Below are 24,407 nucleotides of genomic sequence, written 5' to 3' on the forward strand. Positions count from 1 at the left end.
CATCACTCTGTTCACTGCTATGGGACTAATATAGCATGCTAGCTAATGCTTACAGTACTGTTTGCCATTTACGTCTACATTCTCCAAGAAATTTGCCAGACTCACTTGTTGTTAACTACATATTTATGGCAACAATCTTTAATAGATTATCTTGTGGCAGAAAGAAGCAGTAGTAGACTGGAGCAGTACTAAGCAGGCACTACTAACAGGGACGTAATACTACTAGCTATGGTCGTGTTTTAGCAGGAGTAGTTCTGTAGATGCCATCTTCATTGGCTTCCTGTTAATTCTAGAATAGAATTTAAAATTCTTCTTCTTACTTATAAGGTTTTGAATAATCAGGTCCCATCTTATCTTAGGGACCTCGTAGTACCATATTACCCCAATAGAGCGCTTCGCTCTCAGACTGCAGGCTTACTTGTAGTTCCTAGGGTTTGTAAGAGTAGAATGGGAGGCAGAGCCTTCAGCTTTCAGGCTCCTCTCCTGTGGAACCAGCTCCCAATTCAGATCAGGGAGACAGACACCCTCTCTACTTTTAAGATTAGGCTTAAAACTTTCCTTTTTGCTAAAGCTTATAGTTAGGGCTGGATCAGGTGACCCTGAACCATCCCTTAGTTATGCTGCTATAGACGTAGACTGCTGGGGGGTTCCCATGATGCACTGTTTCTTTTTCTTTTGCTCTGTATGCACCACTCTGCATTTAATCATTAGTGATCGATCTCTGCTCCCCTCCACAGCATGTCTTTTTCCTGGTTCTCTCCCTCAGCCCCAACCAGTCCCAGCAGAAGACTGCCCCTCCCTGAGCCTGGTTCTGCTGGAGGTTTCTTCCTGTTAAAAGGGAGTTTTTCCTTCCCACTGTAGCCAAGTGCTTGCTCACAGGGGGTCGTTTTGACCGTTGGGGTTTTACATAATTATTGTATGGCCTTGCCTTACAATATAAAGCGCCTTGGGGCAACTGTTTGTTGTGATTTGGCGCTATATAAAAAAAAATTGATTGATTGATTGATTGATTGTTACACGATTGCAACCCATGTTGGTTTTTTTAGATGTTAGACACAGAGGATTGATAAATACCTCATATGACTTTGGTAAGGGACTCTTGCTATGCTACTACATAGTGCTAGCTTAGTCAACCCCCCAACCGAGACACATACACACAATTTCAACATCTTTGTGTGTTTCTTTTTATTCTTTTACACATGTTAAACAGATTTTAAATATATTTATGTGTTTTTAAGGAAATGTTTATGCATTTAGACATTTTACAGACTTTGTAAACATTTTAAACATATTTTAAAGAACTTTCTATTCTTTCACACATTTTACACCCTTTTCAAACATTTTAATCATGTTTTTAAAAACTTTCTATTCTTCTATTTTTACCTTTTGTCATATTTTAAACATCTTTTTTAACATTTAAGTATCTCTGTGTGTTTTTAAACATCTTTGACATAACTAACACATTTCAACATAAATAATATTAATTAAAGTTTTATACATATTTAGCCTCTCATCTAGTCTCAGCTCTTGTTTAGCATGAGCAATGAGTCTGGGTCTTTGACGCGCACAAGCGGCTGATGCGGGGATGCACTGTGGAGATGAGTAAATGGAGATCGTCCTCTACTTTCTTCTTTTTTCTCTTTTTCTTTCTTATCTTTCCTGATATGGACTGCGTAATGTGTTAGGAATAAAAGGATGCCACATCAGTTGATGGAAATAACAACTGACAACTGACATAGGGCTGAATTCAAAGACACCCCGAAAATTAAAGTGAAAAAATTATGCGACAGGCTTGTCCAGTTTGTGACAATTTCATTGCAGCAACTCAATATGGTACTCGGTAGTTTGTTTGGCCCCAATGTGTTTGTATGCATGCCTGACAATGTCGGTTTACATGATCCTAATGAGACGATGGATGGTGTCTTGGAGGATCTCCTCCCACATGTGGACCAGGGCATCACTTACTTAGCTCCTGGACAGTCTGAAGTGCAAAATGGGGGTGTCCAATTGAGAGAAAAATAATGTCCCAGAGGTGTTCTATTGGATTTAGGTCAGCCAAGCATGGGGACCAATCAATGGTATCAATTCCTTCATCCTCCAGGAATTACCTACATATTCACACCACATGAGGCCGAGCATTGTCATACACCAGGAGGAATCCAGGACTCACTGCACCATCGTAGGGTCTGACAGTGGGTTCAAAAATTTCATCCTGATACCTAACAGCAGTCAGGGTGTTGTTGTCTAACCTGAAGAGGTGTGTGCATCCTACCAAGGACATGCCTCCCCAAACCATCAGTGACCAAACCGGTTGCAGGCATCATAATGTTCTCCACAGCATCTCCAGACCCTTTCACATCTGTCACATGTGCTCAAGTTGAACCTGCTCTCATCTGTGAAAAGCTCAGGACGCCAGTGGTGGACCTGCCAGTTCTGGTGTTCTATGGCAGTCAAGCTCCATGGTGCCGGTCAGTGAGCACAGGACCCACTGCAGGACGTCAGGTCCTCAGGCCACCCTCATGAGATATACTTTATTGATCTCACAGTGGAGAAATTATGTTTACACTCCAGTTACCTCAGACAGCAATTAGTCCACAATTATTACTTGTTTACTGTAATAATGGAACACATCAGAATTAATGACAGCACATACACATTTGACATTGTTTATGTGCACTAAGTTTGAATAAGTCCGTTATCCAAATTGAGGCAAGTGGGTGAAGGCCACGCAGCAGAAGGGAAGGGATGACGTGAGCAGAAGCCGGAGTGGGGGTGTGTGTGATGGGGTTAGGAGGGGGGTGGGGAGACGGAGTGGAGCATGCTTCAGTCCTGTGAAACAGTTTATTGTCTTTGTGAGTTGAGATAAGAAAAGAGCCAAATAATCACCAGGCCTGAAGACATTCCTCTGGAGGAAAACAGTCGGGCAATTTATCCTTCAGGTTGATAAGCCTGCCGTGTTGTGGTTTGAGCAATGAAAAACACTTTTTACAGCTTCACTTGAACAACCAAATTGTTGTGGGCTGGGGTGTTTGGCTGGCTTGGTTTTTGTTTTCTGTTTCTCCCACCAGGTGGTATGCATTCAGGACTGAGTGGCTGAGCATTAGGACCTCACCCTGAACACCTGAGGCTTGTTTTCACATGCAGGTCATCAGGACTCACAGCTGTGGTGTATTTTGTCTTAATCAGAGATTGCTGCATTTAAACCTTGAATGCACAGTGTGTGATTGCCAGAGGCTCGACCTTGTGAGCAGGCGTGTGAGATCGACGTCAGGAGAACAATCTCACCATCACGGACACAGAGACCGCTCCAGGTTTGACGCCACAGTCTGTGAAGGAGGATTGGGTGAGGTCTCACGCTCTTCAGCACACTTCCTGAGGTAATTTGGTTTTTGGTGACTTTTATGAAGTAATGACAGTGGATTTGGTGTCCCTCACACCTTGTGTTAGTGAGCTGTCACGTTATGCTAATTGTCTAATCAGCTTCTGCTGCAGTGGAGATTTGAACTAAGTTGTTCCGTGCCTGCAGGGTGAGAAGCTGATGTATAGATTTAAGCCAGGAAGTGTTTGCTGATTGCGTGCACCTTTGAGTTGTGTCTCTCTGTGTGGAGTTGGACTCACCTCATGTTTTCTTTCTTCACAGACTCGGTTTGTCGCGGCCACCTGGGGGGTGTCGGCGGGGTCCCTGGGTCCGAACTGCTGTGGCTCCGGACCGTTTGCGCTGTTAAGAGCGCGCCGTGTTTCCACCTCACCAGACCGCGGACTTTTTAGTTGTTTAGCACTGCATCCCACTGTTATGTTTATTAAATTCTGTTATCTTTTGAACCGTGCTCTGCTTATTTTATGCTGGGTCCTTTCAAACGCTGGGTTGGTGCTCCGACCGCGTCCGAAACATAACAGTAGTCTCTGGCCATTTAACAATGGACCAGCGGAAGCAGAGACGGTATTTTTGCCGGGAAGGCTGCAGCAGATGTTGGAGTTGATCCGGGATCAGTTGCGGGTGCTCTCCGCCCGGGTTGTGCGCATTGGTGCGCGCATGGCGGAGTTTACAGCTTGGGTCGCGTCGCACCCCGCTGTTACGGCTGTAGCCCCGTCTCCTCCCATGCAGCGGGCTCCGACGCCTGTTGTAGCAGCCCCGGTGGTATTTAGTTTGCACTTTAAGCTGTTTGTTATAACCTGCTGTCGTTTACAGCAGTGTGTATTGGTTTTTACTCTGTTACCACAGGGATTTTCTTATTTGGCACTTTGGCTCCCTCTGTTGGTGACAGAGTCACATTACCGTCTAGGTTCAAAGGATGGAAAATACGTTTTTCCATTCTTTGCACTTGACGACGTAGGCCAATGTTAGTTTTTTTTTATTGGTCTATTATCTGTTTCTTGTTTTAGTATGAGGTGTTTTTATCAGGGGTTAATTTGTTGTTTTTGTGGGTTTTAAAGCACTGTCTGTGGTCTGCTGGAGTTGAAAATGTAGGCTGTGTGGAGCATAGTTTGACCCAGGTGACTTTATGTTTGTCTGTTGGTCTTTTTTATTTCTTTTGGTTTCACCTCCCAGGGTTTGATGGGACGGTCCTCTGGGGGGTGATGGGGGGGTAATTGGGTTGTTTTTTCTTTTTTCTTTTTTGTTTTTGTTGTTCCCTCTCTTCTCCTCTGGCTCCAGCCGTGTGAGCCGTACGTTGTCGGCGTTGCTGGAGTGGTGCAGTTTGGTTATGCTGGGCATTTCCCAGGTAACCTCTGCACCCGGGAGGGGGGGGGGGGTTTGGGGTATTTTTTTTGTTTTTACTTCCCTGTCTTCTCCTCTGGCCCCAGCCGTGTGAGCCATAGGTTGTCGGCGTTGCTGGGGTGGTGCAGTTTGGTTGTGCTGGGCGTTTCCCAGGTGACCTCTGCATCCGGGAGGGGGGGGTTCGGGGTGTTGTTTTTTTTTTTTGTTGATTCCCTGTTCCACCTCCGGCTTCAGCGCGCCTTTGAGCCGTATGCCATCGGCGTAGCTGAGGTTTGGGGCAGTGGATTATACCCGCAGCTGGTGGCTGGTTTAAAAGTCGGAGGGGTGGCGCCGTCTTGTGCCGTACGCCATTACCGCTGTTCCACTCCTCCCGGTTGACTTTTGGGGTATAGTCGTGGTTGGTGACACTGGACGTACTTCCAGTTTCCACTGCGCTGAGGGGGTGGGGTTGGGGTTGTTGTTTTGTTTGTATGTTTTTTCTTTTTTTCCCCCGGTTTCCGCCCTCAGGGTGTGACTGTGGTGTCCTCTGGGGGGGAAAGGGCTGTGGGTCCATCTAGCCGTAGACGGCCGGGGCTGGGTCTGTTAGTCATGGGGGGGCGTCTCCTGGGGTTTGATGGCACGGTCCTCTGGGAGGCACTGGGAGTCCTCGTGGGTGACTTTGGATCCCAGAGGGACCTCGGCTGTGGTTATTACTCCTGGAACTGGCAGGATGTCCTCTGGGGGGTGTTGGTCCCTACATGTCGTCCGGGGGGGGGAGGGGGGGTGTTAGCGTTTTTTTTTTTTGTTTGCAAGCTTAAGTTTGGGTTGTGTTTTTTCTTTTCTCCTCTTCCCAGGGTTTGATGGGATGGTCCTCTGGGGAGGGGGGGTTGGTATGGTTGTTTGTGTTTGTCTTTTTTTTGTTTTATGACTAAGCAGACTTTAACACACAGTCGGAAGAAGGCTGAGTGCACAGGTTCAAGAACTCCTGGCCAAAATTATGCAAAGTGAACAACTAAAGCAAGAGTCGACAGGAATGAACGCAAAGGTGGAGACTCTAACAGGTTTGCTAAATGAAACAGAGGGCAAGACCATTAAAGTCAACAAAGGATGTCTCTGCACTGGAGTGTCAGCTGCGGAGCAGTCTGCTGCAGACAGGCTCAGGGTGGGAAAGGATGAGCTCCAGGATGAGAGTGATGGTCTTGGCACGGAGTTCCCTGTTGACAGAGAAGAGGCGGCTGGAAGCGTGCGTTATCCAGCTGAGGGAAGAGCTGGAGAGGCTCAACATTGAGATGATCAATGACTGCATGAAGAAATTAACATTGCAGGTGGAGCAGCTGATGATGGAGCTGTCATCAGAGCACAGTAACGCACAGCTCCTGGAGACGGGCCTTTCCCAGCTGGATCGTCAGCACAAGGAGCCGAAACTGAAGCTGCAGGAGGTGTTTTTTGTTCCCAGCCAACATTCCAGCCATGGTCCCTGGAGGGGGGCTTTGTTTTTTCTGGCCCAGGTCCGTGTGGTCGCCGGGAGGCTTCCCGTGAGGGTGGGGTACTGTTGTGGGCTGGGATGTTTGGCTGGCTTGGTTTTTGTTTTCTGTTTCTCCCACCAGGTGGTATGCATTCAGGACTGAGTGGCTGAGCATTAGGACCTCACCCTGAACACCTGAGGCTTGTTTTCACATGCAGGTCATCAGGACTCACAGCTGTGGTGTATTTTGTCTTAATCAGAGATTGCTGCATTTAAACCTTGAATGCACAGTGTGTGATTGCCAGAGGCTCGACCTTGTGAGCAGACGTGTGAGATCGACGTCAGGAGAACAATCTCACCATCACGTCAGAGACCGCTCCAGGTTTGACGCCACAGTCTGTGAAGGAGGATTGGGTGAGGTCTCACGCTCTTCAGCACACTTCCTGAGGTAATTCGGTTTTTGGTGACTTTTATGAAGTAATGACAGTGGATTTGGTGTCCCTCACACCTTGTGTTAGTGAGCTGTCACGTTATGCTAATTGTCTAATCAGCTTCTGCTGCAGTGGAGATTTGAACTAAGTTGTTTCGTGCCTGCAGGGTGAGAAGCTGATGTATAGATTTAAGCCAGGAAGTGTTTGCTGATTGCGTGCACCTTTGAGTTGTGTCTCTCTGTGTGGAGTTGGACTCACCTCATGTTTTCTTTCTTCACAGACTCGGTTTGTCGCGGCCACCTGGGGGGTGTCGGCGGGGTCCCTGGGTCTGAACTGCTGTGGCTCCGGACCGTTTGCGCTGTTGAGAGCGTGCCGTGTTTCCACCTCACCAGACCGCGGACTTTTTAGTTGTTTAGCACTGCATCCCACTGTTATGTTTATTAAATTCTGTTATCTTTTGAACCGTGCTCTGCTTATTTTATGCTGGGTCCTTTCAAACGCTGGGTCGGTGCTCCGACCGCGTCCGAAACATAACACAAATCCCAATTATGAATTAAGAATATTCCTCGGCCTCTGAAATCTTCATCTTCATCTGCAAGGCATGCATCTGCTCAAAGATGTGATCCAATTTGCATCTGAGTTCAAGAGTCATCGCAGTCTGAGAATGCACTGCCTTGCCCAACTCGTTAGTCATAATGGACAAGCGAGGGGCCGTGGTTCTTGATGCCGCCGTCTTGCCAATTTTCTGGTAGATCAGGGCAGCACATAAGCCAGAAAGTACCAGCCCTGCTACCATAAGACCAAATATGAATAAATCCTCTTCGTCCTCAACGGAGAATGGCACAAAGCATGTAACGCGCCAGGAACTCCAGGAGTCGAGAACATAGCCTGCAGGATACATTCCATTTGGCCAGGTAGGATCCCCCGGTCCTGACCTTCTTGTAGAAAAGATGGTGTCAGTAGCGTTCAGAGACCAGCTGATCAATTCCATGGTTAATCCAATAGTAGTCCAATAGAACCAGAATCCAATATAATTTGAGGAATTCACAGTCTGGTGAAGTAGGGACTTGAACGTTAAAGCAGAGAGCAGAGATAAGGGAGAGTGGAGGAGATGCGACCGCCTTCGTCAGAGTCCCAAGCTGAATGAAGTCTGTTTCTGATTGTTTGGTCAGAGACATTCACACCAGTGGCCTGTTGGAGGTCATTTTGTAGGACTCTAGCAGTGCTCATCTTGTTCCTCTTTACACAAAGGAGCAGATACTGGTCCTGTCGTTACAGCTCTCCTGTCTCCTGGAATCTCCTCCATGCTCTTGAGGCTCTGCTAGGAGGCACAGCAAACCTTCTGGCAATGGCACATGTGAGGAGTTGGACTACCTGTCTGTAGGGTCCAGGTACTGCACCCTGCTGCCAGTAGTGACACTGACCGTAGCCAAAAGCAAAACTAGTGAAAAATCAGTCAGCCTACAACACTTGTTGTTCATTTAATTAACACCAAAGCAGCTGAAACTGATGAACAACCCCCTGTGCTACTTAATTGGCCAGATCAATATCCCACAAGTTGAACTAATTTGATGCTATACTTTAAAAGATTAAAAAGTGTTCCTTTTATACATTTTTTTTCAAACTGCATTAAATTAAGTGAAATTAAAATGAATACAACAAAAGCACATCATGACTATAAATTATTCTCTCTTTATTATAAGAGTGTGTGAGTGTCGAGGTCTCATCACTGTTATTGACAGTCTTTTAAGGAAACCTAGTGACTGATGAACCTTCACTACAAACACTCCATCCCACTGAATCAATGTTTTTGTGGTGAAAATAGGAAATAAATTTTTAACAGTGTGATGATATTTATACAATTTACTTACCAGAAGGTTTCCATTTACAGTTTTCTATCAGTTGCCTTGTGAATATAAACCACGTTTACTTATGAAAAGACAAAAACATAATTTATTTAAATGTTATTTATGTTGTGTTTTATTGATCTGTTTTCACTTTTTTTCCCCCGATATGTCAGTTACACAGAAATTTGAAAAACTCAATGCTGTGTTATTCTGTACTGTAATTTTTATTACCTCCTTCTCAAGTTTTATTTTAAATTTATGTTCATCTAAATTTGTTGTATTTTATGTAATCTGGCATTATTTGCACATTTGTATTTTTGCCGTTGTTATGCTCGAGTAATATTTTAGAGGTGTATTTCCATTAAAAAATATAGGTCAGTATTTATACACAAATGGTAAATGGACTGCATTTATATAGCACTTTTCCATCTGCATCAGACACTCAAAGTGCTTTACAATAATGCCTCACATTCACCCCGATGTCAGGGGTGTTTTTTTATTATTATTATTTCCTCAGAGTCATTCCCACTAAAGTGGACAAACACTACAAATATAAATAAATTACAACTAAAGAAAAATTCTGCAATAAATTGTACATACCAGTTTAGTATAATAAGTAAAATTTTATCCACTTAATAACTTGTGAACCATCTATCACCATTTGTTGAGCTCTGCTCCCCTTTCCACACTTTCTGGGCCTTCCCCTCCCTCTCTTTGAGATTCTTTGTGACACATCTGGCACTTACCCCATTGTGTTGAGTGATAGACTCAAAAACTGACTCATTGGATTGGATTCCATCTAATAAATATATGTAGTCCCAACTAAATTAAGTTACATTATCTTGCATGGATGTGTTTTATTTGGGTTCGGGCTACATATATTTATTAGATGGAAATCCTGCACATAATTGAATTGAGTTCATCCAATGAGCCAATTTTTTGAGTGATACGCTCACAAAACTGACTCATTGGATTGGATTCCATCTAATAAATATGTGTAGTCCCAACTAAATCAGATTACATTATCTTGCATGGAAGTGTTTGATTTGGGGCTACATATATTTATTAGATGGAAATCCTGTCCATAATTAAATTGAGTTCATCCAATGAGTCACTTGTTTGAGTGATACACTCAAAAAACTGACTCACTGGATTGGATTCCATCTAATAAATATATGTAGTCCCAACTAAATCAGATTACATTATCTTGCATGGAAGTGTTTGATTTGGGGCTACATATATTTATTAGATAGAAATCATGCCCATAATTAAACTGAGTTCATCCAATGAGTCAGTTTTTCACTCAAAAAACTGACTCAGTGGATTGGATTCAATCTAATAAGTATATGTTTCCCCAACAAAATTAAGTTACATTATCTTGCATGGATGTGTTTTATTTGAGTTGGAGCGACATATTTATTAGATGGAAATCCTGCACATAATTAAACTGAGTTCATCCAATGAGTCAGTTTTTCACTCAAAAAACTGACTCATTGGATATTTATTAGATGGAAATCCTGCACATCCGATTGGATTCCATCTAACAAATATATGTAGTCCCAACTAAATTAAGTTACATTATCTTGCATGGATGTGTTTTATTTGAGTTCGGGCTACATATATTTATTAGATGGAAATCCTGCCCATAATTAAATTGAGTTCATCCATTGAGTCACTTGTTTGAGTAATACACTCAAAAAACTGACTCACTGGATTGGATTCCATCTAATAAATATATGTAGTCCCAACTAAATTAAGTTACATTATCTTGTGTGGATGTGTTTTATTTGAGTTGGGGCTACATATATTTATTCAATGGAAATCCTGCCCATAATTAAATTCACTCAAAAAACTGACTCATTGGATTGGATTCCATCTAATAAATATATGTTGCCCCAACTAAATTAAGTTACATTATCTTGCATGGATGTGCTTAATTTGAGTTGGGGCGACATATATTTATTAGATGGAAATCCTGCACATAATTAAATTGAGTTCATCCAATGAGTCAGTTTTTTCAGTGATACATTTAAAAAACGGACTCATTGGATTGCTTTCCATCTAATAAATATATGTAGTCCCAACTAAATTAAGTTAAATTATCTTGCATGATGCATTTTATTTGAGTTGGGACTACATATATTTATTAGATGGAAATCCTGCACATCCGATTGGATTCCATCTAACAAATATATGTAGTCCCAACTAAATTAAGTTACATTATCTTGCATGGATGTGTTTTATTTGAGTTCGGGCTACATATATTTATTAGATGGAAATCCTGCCCATAATTAAATTGAGTTCATCCATTGAGTCACTTGTTTGAGTAATACACTCAAAAAACTGACTCACTGGATTGGATTCCATCTAATAAATATATGTAGTCCCAACTAAATTAAGTTACATTATCTTGTGTGGATGTGTTTTATTTGAGTTGGGGCTACATATATTTATTCAATGGAAATCCTGCCCATAATTAAATTCACTCAAAAAACTGACTCATTGGATTGGATTCCATCTAATAAATATATGTTGCCCCAACTAAATTAAGTTACATTATCTTGCATAGATGTGCTTAATTTGAGTTGGGGCGACATATATTTATTAGATGGAAATCCTGCACATAATTAAATTGAGTTCATCCAATGAGTCAGTTTTTTCAGTGATACATTTAAAAAATGGACTCATTGGATTGCTTTCCATCTAATAAATATATGTAGTCCCAACTAAATTAAGTTACATTATCTTGCATGATGCATTTTATTTGAGTTGGGGTGACATATATTTATTAGATGGAAATCCTGCACATAATTAAATTGAGTTTATCCATTGAGTTAGTTTTTCGAGTGATGCGCTCACAAAACTGACTCATCCGATTGGATTCCATCTAACAAATATATGTAGTCCCAACTAAATTAAGTTACATTATCTTGCATGGATGTGTTTTATTTGAGTTCGGGCTACATATATTTATTAGATGGAAATCCTGCCCATAATTAAATTGAGTTCATCCATTGAGTCACTTGTTTGAGTAATACACTCAAAAAACTGACTCACTGGATTGGATTCCATCTAATAAATATATGTAGTCCCAACTAAATTAAGTTACATTATCTTGTGTGGATGTGTTTTATTTGAGTTGGGGCTACATATATTTATTCAATGGAAATCCTGCCCATAATTAAATTCACTCAAAAAACTGACTCATTGGATTGGATTCCATCTAATAAATATATGTTGCCCCAACTAAATTAAGTTACATTATCTTGCATGGATGTGCTTAATTTGAGTTGGGGCGACATATATTTATTAGATGGAAATCCTGCACATAATTGAATTGAGTTCATCCAATGAGCCATCTTTTAGAGTGTGGTTTCCCGCCTGGGTGGTTACCATCTAGGACCCAACGTGGTTCAGTGGTGAGGGGAATGATCCCTGATAACACCTGGCCACATGTGTCTAGAAATATTTTGCACAAATCTGCACAGAAAAACTATGTGTGTGTGTGTGTGTGTTTGGATGTGGATTTGTGTTTGTCTTTAGCCAGTCCTGCAGTGTCCAGGGAAACCGCTAAGCCAGACACGCTTGCGCAGACGCGCTTGTTTGATTAAATTAAATCAGACAGCATCAGCGGCCACACCCCCAAAGAAGAAGGGACGCGGCGCATTCACAAACACCGCCACATCCTCAGGGGCTTGTGCGCATGGATCCTCTCAACACGTGCGTGATCTCAGCGGCCAAATCTCCCATGACCAAACACAAAACACACACGTGTGCACAGTGCCGATGCATTCTTTCTTCTCTGCTCGGCTAACATAGATGTTGACAGTGCAGCCCGTCGACGTTGGGGCCGGTGTGATGTCATTACTAGTCAGAAATTGAACCGATCTGCAGTGCATCTGTGGCGCTGTGCGTTAATGATAACAGTTTGCCTGTCAGGGGTAACAACCACCTGTCACACTTGTCCAGATGCCCAATGAGGAGGGAAAACGGCAGCAACGCCACAGTGAGTGGGCAGAGAGGTTGGCGCCGCTAATGTTTAGCTATCAGGCTGGCAGCAAGGGGGTGAAGAGAGGGAGAGAGACAAACTGGGAAAGCAAAGAACCGAGGGAGGAAGGTTTATAAATAACCGGCGTTGCGTAACTGCCACTGCCTCTCTGCGTCTTACTCCCCGGCTCCTGGGCTTTGATATGCATCCAAACACACACACACACACACACACACACACACACACACACACACACACACACACACACACACACACACACACACACACACACACACAGAAGGATAGAGAGGAATCTGCAAAGTGAAGGGGGGGCGGGATTGGAAGCAGTGGCAAAAGAGAGTGAAGCAAAAAGTGACAATCAGCCAGCAGCATCCGTATCTGCTGATGAATGAATGAATGTGATTCATTCTCACATGACGTAAACGTGTTCAGCTCGCATTTTCAGCACCCCCGTTCTAGTGTAGGAGACACACTCGTGTATTTACAGGCAGGTCCACAAGTATTTAGTCCAAGCAGGTTTTCGGTACCACTTAAGGTGACGAAACGACACTTAGAATCCAGCCACAGTGTATCATGACCTTCACAATGGGTGTCAATGTGGAATTACACAGAGGTCAAAATTTTAAAATGCTCCAATCACGTTGAAAACTATATCACATTATTTGTCTGATCATAACAATTCCAAAAAGGTATAGTTTGGACTATCTTTGACTGAATGTTCTGGAGTTATGGGGTAAAAACAGCAAAAATGGTGACAAAGGTCAATTTCAGTTTGTACAGGGGTCAAAAGTTAAAGTTGCTCCATTTTAAGTAAAAAAAATAATGCGAATTGTTGGTTGAAAATAAAAGGATTAATAAATGGAATTGTTTTGACTGTGTTGAATGTTTGGTCTCCAAGGTAAAGGTCAAACAAGGTCAACATTCACCATACAGATGGCTACCCCATAGACCAGGGGTGGGCAACGAGGGCCGAGACACTGCAGGTTTTCCTTGCAACCAATCACCTCAGCAGGTGGGTTGCTGATGAGCCTCTCCCTTGAACATAAACACCTGGTTATCAATGAAATCACCTGCTGAGACACCTGAACATTAATGAAATCACCTGCTGAGGTGATTGGTAGCAAGGAAAACCTGCAGTGCTTCGGCCCTTCATGGCACATGATTGCCCACCCCTGCCATAGACCATTTGCTATCCAGAACCCAAGGCAGTTTTGTAGTTTTGTGGATATGGCACCATGATCCTAGACCTGACCAACTGAAGAGACATTAGCGACGGTCATTTGTTCAGGTCACAATCCCTGTATGCATTGAAAAAAACTGTATTTTTAAGATGAAGATGAAACCACAAGAAAAATGAAACCCTTAACTAATTCAGTGCGACACTCTTGCTTAGCTTCGGCGGGGTGTTTATAGTCAATTCTTCTTTATGGTTTCCTCCATGCTTGTCCTCTGTCATGACCTACATCTTTAATTCCCTCTTTTCTGCGTCATCCCTTCCCATCTGCTTTCAACTTTGTGTGCCAAATCTCTTACCCTTCATTCTTTTCCCATTTTCACTCCTCCCTTCTTTGAAATTTTGACCTTGTTTCACCTCTTCTTTCCTTCCTACAGCCAACGATACTGTATGTGCAACCCGGATGTGGTGCAGCAGTTTCACAACCCTGACACGATCTTCATCCTGGCCTTTGCCATCATCCTGCTCAACACCGACATGTACAGTCCCAACATTAAACCCGACCGCAAGATGTTGTTAGAAGACTTCATACGCAACCTTCGTGGTAAGTCACCGAATGACAAAATAACATCTATGCAAATCACATGATGGCCAAAACCTTTGTCGTTTTTCTCTCTATCTTCAAGGCATCAAATCCCAGTACTTTGTCAAAGCCATTAGGGTGCAGGAAAACGGGTTTTCAAAATTGACAGATTGCGTATGTGGTTGATGCTAACTGTACTTCATACTCATAGTTAACTATGTACTGTGAGCATACGAGGTCTATTAGAAAAGTATCCGACCTTATTATTTTTTTCAAAAACCATATGGATTTGAATCACGTGTGATTACATCAGACATGCTTGAACCCTCGTGGGCATGAGAGAGTTTTTTCACGCCTCTCGGTTACGTCATTCGCCTGTGGGCAGTCTTTGAGTGAGGAGTCGCCCACCCTCTTGTAGTTTTTTCATTGTTTAGGAATGGCTCAGAGACTGCTGCTTTGTTTGATCAAAATTTTTTCAAAAGCTGTAAGGCACAACTGAGTGGACACAATTCGATAAATTCAGCTGGTTTTCAGTAAAAATTTTAACGGCTGATGAGAGATTTTGGTCTGGTAGTGTCGCTTTAAGGACGGCCCACGGCACCTGACGGCGATCTGCGCTTCGAGGCGGCAGCGTCTCGCCATTTCAAGTTGAAAACTTCCACATTTCAGGCTCTGTTGACCCAGTAAGCCGTCAGAGAACAGAGAACTTTCAGAAGAAGTCGGCATGAGGAGTTTATTCGGACATTCCATTGTTAACGGACATTTTCTAATGAAAGAACGTGCGGGCAGAGTCGCATGTCGGGCTGGACCCAACCACGGGGGGTCGCGACAGGAAAAACACCTCCGTTGGAAACCTTAACGGACAAGTTGGAACATGCCCAAGCTGTTAAACAATTTCTCAGTTACTCACTTGTTGAAAGCCATCAAAAGCCGCCTGAATTTTACAAATGGTTTTCAACACGGAGGTGTTTTTCCTGTCGCGGCGCACACAGATTCGCAGAGTCGTCACGGAAACGATTCGCCGAATTTGCGCGCACGTCTTTCATTACAAAATGTCCTTAAACAGTGGAATGTCCACATAAAGTCCTCATGCCGGCCTCTTCTGAATCTTCTCTGTTCTCTCACGACGTCCTGGGTGAATTAAGCCTTAAATTAGGATGATTTCAGGTCGAAACAGGCCGACGACGGCGCCTGGAAGCACTGAGCGACGTCCCGCACCGTGTGAAGTCCTTACACCGACAGAAACACCCCATAATCTCTCATCAGCCGTTAAACCTTTCACCGAAAACCAGCTTAATTTCTCGAATAGTGTCCACTCGGATATTCCTCACAGGTCCAGAAAAAAGTTTGATAAAGCAACGCGCGCCGTCTCGAGCAGTGTGTGAAACAAAGGAATTCAGCCGAGAGGGCTGGACCACATCTCACTCAAGTCCTGCCCACAGGGAAATGACGACACCGACGCGTGAAAAAACTCACGCATGCGCACGAGGGTTCAAGCATGATTGGTGTAATCGCACGTCATTCAAATCCATATAGTTTTTTAAAAAAATAAAAAGGTAGGATACTTTTCTGATAGACCTCGTATATGCTAACCACCGCTAATATGTGTCAAATGTGGTTAGCATGGCCACGTATGCAGATGCTAATCACAGTTGGTAGTATATTGACTTACAATCATTTAGGCGTAAAAACACACAAGATACACAAGTTCTTGTGCCAAATATACTCATTATGTTTTGGTTACCCATCACAAATACAGCACTGTTTGGAAACTATTTTTTACGCAGGAATTTATCAAGCACGTCGGCCGCGGGCACATACTAACACAGAATATCCAGAAACTGGATAGTTGTTCGGCCAAAATGAGAACGTCCACTTTTAGCTTGATAATGGCGCATGTGAGCGTATGGGTGCGCTCAGCTAGCATCATCGTGCAAGTTTCTGAGAAAATGTATGTCACGGGTCTCCCCGTCACAAATTAGAATGTTTTGTCAGAGCCCTTACCATCACTACAGCAATGTTCAGAAATTAGTGGTGACTGATGTGGAAATACGTGAACAGAAATGCAGTGCTTGTTTTACATTTGGTCCTATAAATTAGACAAACCCTCCACTAGATCAGTGGATAAGGCGTTGGCCTACTGCTATGAAAACCTTTGTTTGATTTCTGGTCATATTGTTAATTAAATTGCAAAAATTAAAAAAAAAAACTTTTTTATGTTGTCATTATGGGGTCTGTGAGTAGAATTTTAAAAGAAAAAAAAATTTTACTCCATTTTGGATTAAGGCTGTAACATAAAATGTGGAAAACTGCAGCTTTGTGAATATTTTCTGGATGCACTGCTCCTTAACCGAAATAATAGGAAAATAATGTGGCGGTCAGCTTGTGAATGAGCAAGTGTTGGCCCTCCTCAAGATTTACGCAGGCGGGATAAGGAAAAATAGCGCACGTATGCATATGTCACCTCGCGCTAAAATGAATCGCCGGCAAGAAGGAAATTGAAAGCTGCAACAAACATCCCACTATAATAGTGTCTCCTTTGTTTACCTTCAGCTGATGAAGTGGTCTGGCGTCATCCCCTAAGCACGTCGGCTCTGCGCTCAATCAAAAGCTCCTCGCGCGAACGACGATGATAAATTTAAGGTTAAGCTTGCGTCCCTGCATTTTGTCCTTTACACGTTCGTAATTCGTGTCGCCGCTCGGGTAGGAAACACCTGTAATTCTCATCTGTCACACGCGGCGAGACACAAATTCCCCACGCGGTGAGGTGAAGATGGGAGCGGCGGCGCTTTGCAATCAATCAGGGAATGCTGACGTCGATGCAAGACAACTTTAATAGATTTATCCAGACTATTGCGCTGCAATTAAATTAAGATGCAAAATCAATTTTGGCATCTTATGCAAATGAAAATGTGCCGCTCTCTTTGGTCGTTTTCTATTTATCTTCTGCTCTGTTGTTTTTTTTTTTTTCCAATTAGAATGTCATGCTGTCTGTTTATTCATTCATCTTTCCTTGTTTATATTCTCTCTCTCCATTTTCTCCTCTGACACTGACCCAAGTGCAGCTCAGTCAGATAATTGGCTGGGCTAAAACGCAATTATGCAGCAGAAGCCAATAAGTGATGAAGAACAACAGAACATTCATTGTGTCAATTAAAGCAGGCCGTGAGTGTTGTTCCACCATCTGACCAGCTTCCAACAGAAACGAAGGTTGGCGGGAAAATATAATGTATTCTTGGATTGATTAGCAGATCCTTTATTTATTGGAGTGTCTTTTTAAAAGGATAAACCCAGATGGCAAAGCTTAATTTTTTGTAACCCTCTGGGGTCGACGCTGTCGTATACGATGGCTCAGACCAAGCTTTACTAAATTATAAATAACTTTTGAATGATATGAGATAGAAACTTACTTTTTTTTTTTTTTTGCTGAAAAGTTATCGCCGTGGACTTTCGAGCCAGCCATCGGCCATCTTTGTACTCCTCATAGAAGCTGTGTGATGACGTGCGCAATGTGAGTGTCCAATCGGAATTGGTTCACCGTCACATGGTTTTCCAAAATCCAGTCGTAGGGCAGATTTACCTTACGTGAAAAGCCAAAGATCATTTTCAGGAGTGATGTGTTACTAGTTGGCCCGTTTGAATAGCCCCCTGGGTGCTCCAATGAGTACATACTATTAGTACATACTCAGTGCGCCTTGCACCATTACACACAGCAATTAGTGAAAGCAGGAGCTCACGGAGAGCCTCTGATGACAACCTCACATGCTCAAACAAAGAGTGTGTAACTATCAGGATGCTCCACTAGTTTGCATGTGAATGTTACTGGATAACTCTGTTGCTTTCTCTGCATAAAGCACTGTTTACCATATCAGTGGACAACAAAATGCATAGACCATTTTGTATATATTGTTCAAATGTGCATTTGTGTTTATTGTTTGAACCTTTTTGTTGTTCAGTCTTTCACACAAGACCTCAAATTTCCTTAAAAGTGTCAAAACAGTTGTTTATTATAGGTTGCTGTGTGTTTTGAATAAATGTGTGTGGAAAATTATTTTTCGCTTTATTTTTTCCTTTCTTATTTCTGATTGTAAACCTTTATTACACTTATAAAACACAACAAAACCATATATTCTGAAAGCACAGGTTGTCCTGAAAAAAAGAGACATAAAACCTGATTGTGGGATGCAGGGAGAGCTATTAACAGCAATAATAAAACATTTATACCAGGCGAGTGAACTGTCCAAAAAATGCCCTCAGACCCCAGAGGGAGTACTCTTCAAGAACCTTAGCTAACATTGATGGAAATGAATCTTCACCAAGCTCATGTGTTCTCATACAGAAAATCATTCCACTGCAGAAAACTAGGGAAGAAATGAGGTTAAACTTTATTTATTTGTGAAATTTTTGTGCAGAAACACGTAGAAACAATGAGCAATGAACAGACAAAAGGCAAAAGAGTTTGAATGGATCCTTGTCATTTGATTGGTGGGTTGTATGTCAAGTGACATAGATTATTCATACCATTTGCCACTGTGTTTCATTGGCCATACAATAATTCTTTTTTGGCGTGCAATTTTGGTGCTATATGAAATGTACTATTGCTCGCCCGACCACCGTGCATGCTCACACTACTGGGCGGCATTGAGCTAAACATAGTGGAGTTTGTTTTGCTGACAGACGACAATTTGAAGGAGCTAATTGACGCTGCTAATTTTTCTCTTGGAGACCTCTTGGTCCAACGGAAGCTGCTATCTGACGAAGGCCTTTTGGCCGAAACGTAATTAATATAAATAAAACAGCGGCTAGACATCAATATTTTGAGTGTGCTATGCTTTTTCTTTGTATTTGAGTTAGTATTTCTGCATGTGCACCTCAGCAGAGGATCTTGGTGTGCATTTTTTTTTATCTATTTAAGCTGCTAGTTTTTCTAACACACCACTCTAAGAAATAAAATGTTGAATTTAATTGATAAAGTTAAGGTAACTTTTTCCATATAACTTTGTCAATTAAGTGCAAAACAATATTGGGATTTAAGTAATAATGCTTCATTTGATTTAATTAATTTCAGCTACAGTGTTGTTTTGCACTTAATTAACAATGTTATGTGGAAAAAGTTACCTCAACTTTATCAATTAAATTCAACGTTTTATGCTTAAGAGTGTGTTTCATTTCTTATAGGATGAAAAACTAGATAAACCTCTGACATGATTTTTCGCTAGACTGAGGAACTACACCAAGTCTTTTTTTTTTTTTCTTTTTTTTTTGGAAGTACACGAAGTCAGTGCACAGCATCACAGACTACATCGTCAGAATTCTGGACTCCAATTTAAAGTTCGTGTTGGACTGTTAAGCACCAGTAGAACACCAAAAATGTAAGTTCCTTTCCTCTCGTTTATAAATTAATAAAATATCAAATGACAGGGATCTGTTTTAGGCATTATATAAAACAAATAATGAATGTTTTTACATTCTTTTAATGGAACAAATATTTAATTTGGTGAAAGCTGTAACATTCCATCTTTCACCTCAGGAAATATTCATACCGTTGAACTCATAAACATTCATTATTTGTATAATATTAGTCTTCAATAGTAACCGTAGGTGTATCTTTAAATAATTCCTTAGAACAGTTATTCTATATATCCCCTGTAAGAAGACTATGCAGGTTACTTCCATGGCCAAGGCCATTGCCCATTTCCAGCTGGGTGAAGGGACAATGTAGATAGAGCCCGACCGATATATCGGCTGGCCGATATTATCGGCCGATATAAGCCCTTTTCAAAGTAGTCACTATTGGTCAAAATTTTGCCGATAGAATGCCAATAACTTCTCCTAAACAAAACAGTTACTGAAATAATGTTTGTGTCGGCAATGTAAAATGTCCTTGCACCGTTTGTCCAGTAGATGGAGCTCTGACTCCATTCAACTGAGAGCTGCTTACACCCCTGCTTAAATGTGTTCATCACCGGCCCCCATAGTTCGCCGTCACACTGCACTGATCGGCTGACAAAAGCATACAAGTACGTTTATAAGGATGTTGTTTGTAACAACTTTGGGATTACATTCACCCCACATTTCTCCTGTTTCAGTTCAACTCAGTTTGATTAACTCAGTTTATGTAGTAATGTGTCAAATGTGCTTCATTGCGTCGGTCACGCTTTTTATTAAGCCCACGTTGTGTAGACCTTATTTCTAGCTTGAAAAAGTTTTGTTTCCTGATAAGAGGTTGAAACATTCAGATTCACTTGTCGTCCAGAAGAGTTCTGGGAATTACTGCCATTCACCATTAACCCTCTGGGGCCGACGACGGCTGGGACCAAGCTTTACTAAATTGTAAATAACTTGTAAATTGTATTTCTGCTTTTAGCTCATACCTTTTTTGTTAAGGGTCCAAAAAAGAACATTTATTCATTAAAATAATAATAATAATAATAATAATATTGGCTGATTTATCGGCTATTGGCAAATCAGCCGATTTATCGATTATCTGCATTTTTTCCATCCAAATATCATTAGCGGCATCGGCCTCAAAAAAATCCATATCGGTCAGGCTCTAAATGTAGATGCAGATGAAGTATCTTGTCCAAAAACACAGACAGGTAGCATAACTAAGACTCAAACCCATGTCTACGTCTCGATAACCCAACAATTTATCCCACTGAGATACCGACTGTAGACAGATATTCATGTGGAATACACATAGATTTGTTTGACTACATTTTTGGGTTGGTGCAATTATGTGTATGCTTTTTTGGACATTTTAGCATCTATATATACACACAATAGGTTGAAGTGGTGCATTTGACTACAAGAATACCAGTTAACATTAACAAATACAGTCACGCTAACCACATAAGATGATAACTGCATCCCAAACAGCTAGTGCTAACATTAGCGTCAACTGTGATTTGCACCAACTGCTATCTGTTAAGTCAATCGTGGCTGGTATGAGCTGGTAACCCTTAGCAGTATCCATAGTTTCCATTACCACATACATACACATGCTAAGATACTAACCATTAATGACGAGTGTTGCCACAGTTACTTTGAAAAAGTAATCCAATTACTGATTACTGATTACTCCTTGAAAAAGTAACTTAGTTACTTTACTGATTACTCAGTTGTAAAAGTAACTAAGTTAGATTACTAGTTACTTTTTTAGTTACTTTCCCCAGCTGCCGACAACAACCCTCTGCCACCTCAACATGACAATGATACTTGTTTTGCCAAAACTCACTTTATAGTTACCCTTTCTTGGCTTCAATGAAAACAAATACTTGTTTTATAAAAAGTAAAAGAAAGACCTCTTTCTTGACCTCATATTTAACTGTTGACAGCACTGTAACAGTAAAACTTGCAATTTCTAACCTACATTGCTTATAAATGTAAATATTAAATTCATTCTAATATTTAAATTCTCTCTAAACATTTTACTTGTCGAAATTATTATTATTATAAGTAGTATTAGTAGTTGTAGTAAAAAAAGGCTTCAAAACTGGACCTTTAATCTAGGGATGTTGTGGGGGGGCACATCCCTCCCCCACGCCCCCATTCCATCTGGATTCGCCCCTGCTTTGGCGTTTGAGCACAAAGAATGGATAACATTTATTTATGCAGAAAACATGACCAGATTTACAGTTAAGAAGGTTTTATTGTGTTTTCACATCATGTGGTCCTCCGAAAGAGAGTTTAGGTGCATTTGGGTGGAAAATAGTGTTAGTTGTTGACGCGTCACGGAGGATCAGCTGTTTTTAGCAGCAGATACGGAGCGGCTCAGAGAAAAAAAAACATAAAAATGTCTTTGTAAAGCTCAGTGCAGGTGTGCTGTTGTCACCGCGCTTTAAGAGGTGAGGACAAGTCGTAGCTGTTGCAGAAAACCGCGGATGAAAAGCTCACAGTTCGCTTAAAGTGTGTAGTTCAGTCGAACCCCGACCTCCTGCCCACGGACCAAGTTTAATGCTGCTATCGACCCACAATGCAAAAATAATAGTAACGCACAGTGACTTGGAGAAGTAACATTAATCTGATTACTGATTTGGAAAGATTAACGCGTTAGATTACTCGTTACTAAAAAAAGTGGTCAGAGTAACGCGTTACCGTCATCACTGTTAATGACATACTAATGTTTAATGTACATCCATATATGTTAATGCTAACTGCGATTCAGATTTTCTGTAATGCAATACCTCAATAGCCAAATGTGTCTTATCAGTATAGCAGTGTGCAGTGTAAATTCCAGACCGTTTTCACCTCTGTGTTTTGTGGAAGTAGTTTTGGATAATCGACCCACTCTTGTCTCAGGTGTGGACGACGGAGCCGACATCCCCAGGGACATGGTGGTCGGAATCTATGAACGAATACAACAGAGGGAGTTGCGCTCCAATGAGGACCACGTTACCTACGTCTCCAAGGTTGAGCAGTCTATCGTCGGCATGAAAACGGTGAAAACAAGCTCACACGCACACATACTACTAGAACGCCTCCAAACGAAAACTGAGAAATTCATGTTCAATTCTGTGTTTGTTTCATCCAGGTCTCAGCAGAATGTTTATAGTTATGATTCACGCAGATGTGTGTTTTTGCGACTGCAATGCCAGTGCAGTATCTCATTACTGAAGGACTCACATCACTTTAGGATATGTACCCAATGAGATACATCGCTGCTCACTGCTGTCAGACCTTTTGAAAGAACTGTCAAAGGTTAAAAGTCTTGGTCGTTGGAAATCAGCAGCTTGTTACCGGTGGAACTAAACATTGTAATTTCTTCAGTTAGGGGTCACGCCGCTGACTTACGATGTGAAAAAACTCCACTATTAACACTAGACTGCCGAATTCAGGCATTATGTGAATACTGGGTAATAGAACCACTGGACATGAAGACAGTAATGGATACAGCAATATGACATGTGACCCCAATGACCAGGGTTCTAGCTAGGACCATGTGAGTGCCAGATAAATTATGTGATCGCGGCCTATAGCCCCTGAATCCACAGCCCCCTGAAGCTATAGGGGTTTTATACCACTAAAACAAAATTCTTGGCAAGCCTTAACTCGTTTTTGGTGGTTTTAGACGCATTGAATGCAAGAATAATAAATAAAAATTATATTTATGTTATAATATTTGTGAGATCAAAGTTATTTTTTGCATGTTTCTGTCAAAGTCTAAGTTAATAAATTAAATAACATTGAAAATGTTAAAAACTAAGTGACAAAGCAGGCAGTTTTGCTGACATGCTGACAGTTTTGTTTGTTTTTTCAACAATTTGAGTGGGATTGCATTACTTTTTCTTTTTAAACAATATAACACCTAATTGCCTTGTTTAAACAAGAGCTGAACCTGGACTGATTTGTCAAACCTGCTCTTTTAAATGATAAACTTTGTGAATAAGTATCACTTTCCTTTCACTGACACTGTGCCCCTCCCCTCATCCCCCCTCCCTCTCTCCCCCCTCTCTCTCCCTCTCCCTCTTTCTTTCTCTCGTTCTTTCTCTCGCGTCTGCTGTCTTTCAAAGTTGGGGCTTTTTGGAAACACAAAGCCTTTCAGCTGTAAAATAAACCAAATTTCTGAATGTATCTTCAGATACAGATACATGGCAGCTTTTTTTCTTTCTTCAGCCCAGAGCAGAGACTCTGTTTCCAGCTGCTCCTGTTCACAGCTCTGTGGCCACAGAATGCACTGACTCTCTGATCTCTGCTGTTTGTGATTTGATACGAAGAAAATGAGAAATATATTTCTTATTACTTTAATTATTGGCTTAAAATTGCAAAACTATGACTCTGTAAACTTGAAATACGATTGAATTGGTACATTTTCAGCAACATTTCAGTTCATTTTTCAGAAATTCTGTGCTGGGTGGCACAGCCAATTTGACCCAGAGAGCCAGGCAGAAAATTGCAGTACTGGGCGGGGCTGCCTGGTGCCGCCCAACGTGGCTAGAACCCAGCCAATGACCTTAACATTCACCCAAGTGATTGACCTATGCAGTCATAGGTTAATTGACCTTGACCTTTACCAAAAATGCATTCTTTAAGGGCAGTTTTGGGCTCAACCTTCATTGGCACACCAGGTCAGGCAGAAACTAGCAGAAAGACCTGGTTTAGGCCAACAAATTTGATGTTGTTGGACAGTTTCAGAACTCACCTTCATATGAGTGCCAGGTTTGGTTCAAATTAGACTTTGATCCCAATGGCCTTGCCCACAG

General features: G+C 41.7%; 1 protein-coding gene across 2 annotated transcripts in view; it reads left to right on the forward strand.

Annotated features, from left to right (window-relative positions):
• iqsec3a (IQ motif and Sec7 domain ArfGEF 3a) overlaps nucleotides 1–24,407 on the forward strand; it is a 310,387-nt gene that overhangs the window by 245,390 nt on the left and 40,590 nt on the right. For both annotated transcript variants that reach the window (XM_034163070.1, XM_034163071.1), the window contains exons 7-8: nucleotides 14,060–14,226; nucleotides 22,507–22,646. In XM_034163070.1, coding sequence (XP_034018961.1) covers nucleotides 14,060–14,226; nucleotides 22,507–22,646 — 307 coding nt within the window. The remainder of the gene's footprint in view (nucleotides 1–14,059; nucleotides 14,227–22,506; nucleotides 22,647–24,407) is intronic.

Source organism: Thalassophryne amazonica, chromosome 22 (genome assembly GCF_902500255.1).
Source record: "Thalassophryne amazonica chromosome 22, fThaAma1.1, whole genome shotgun sequence".
Classification (NCBI taxonomy): domain Eukaryota; kingdom Metazoa; phylum Chordata; class Actinopteri; order Batrachoidiformes; family Batrachoididae; genus Thalassophryne; species Thalassophryne amazonica.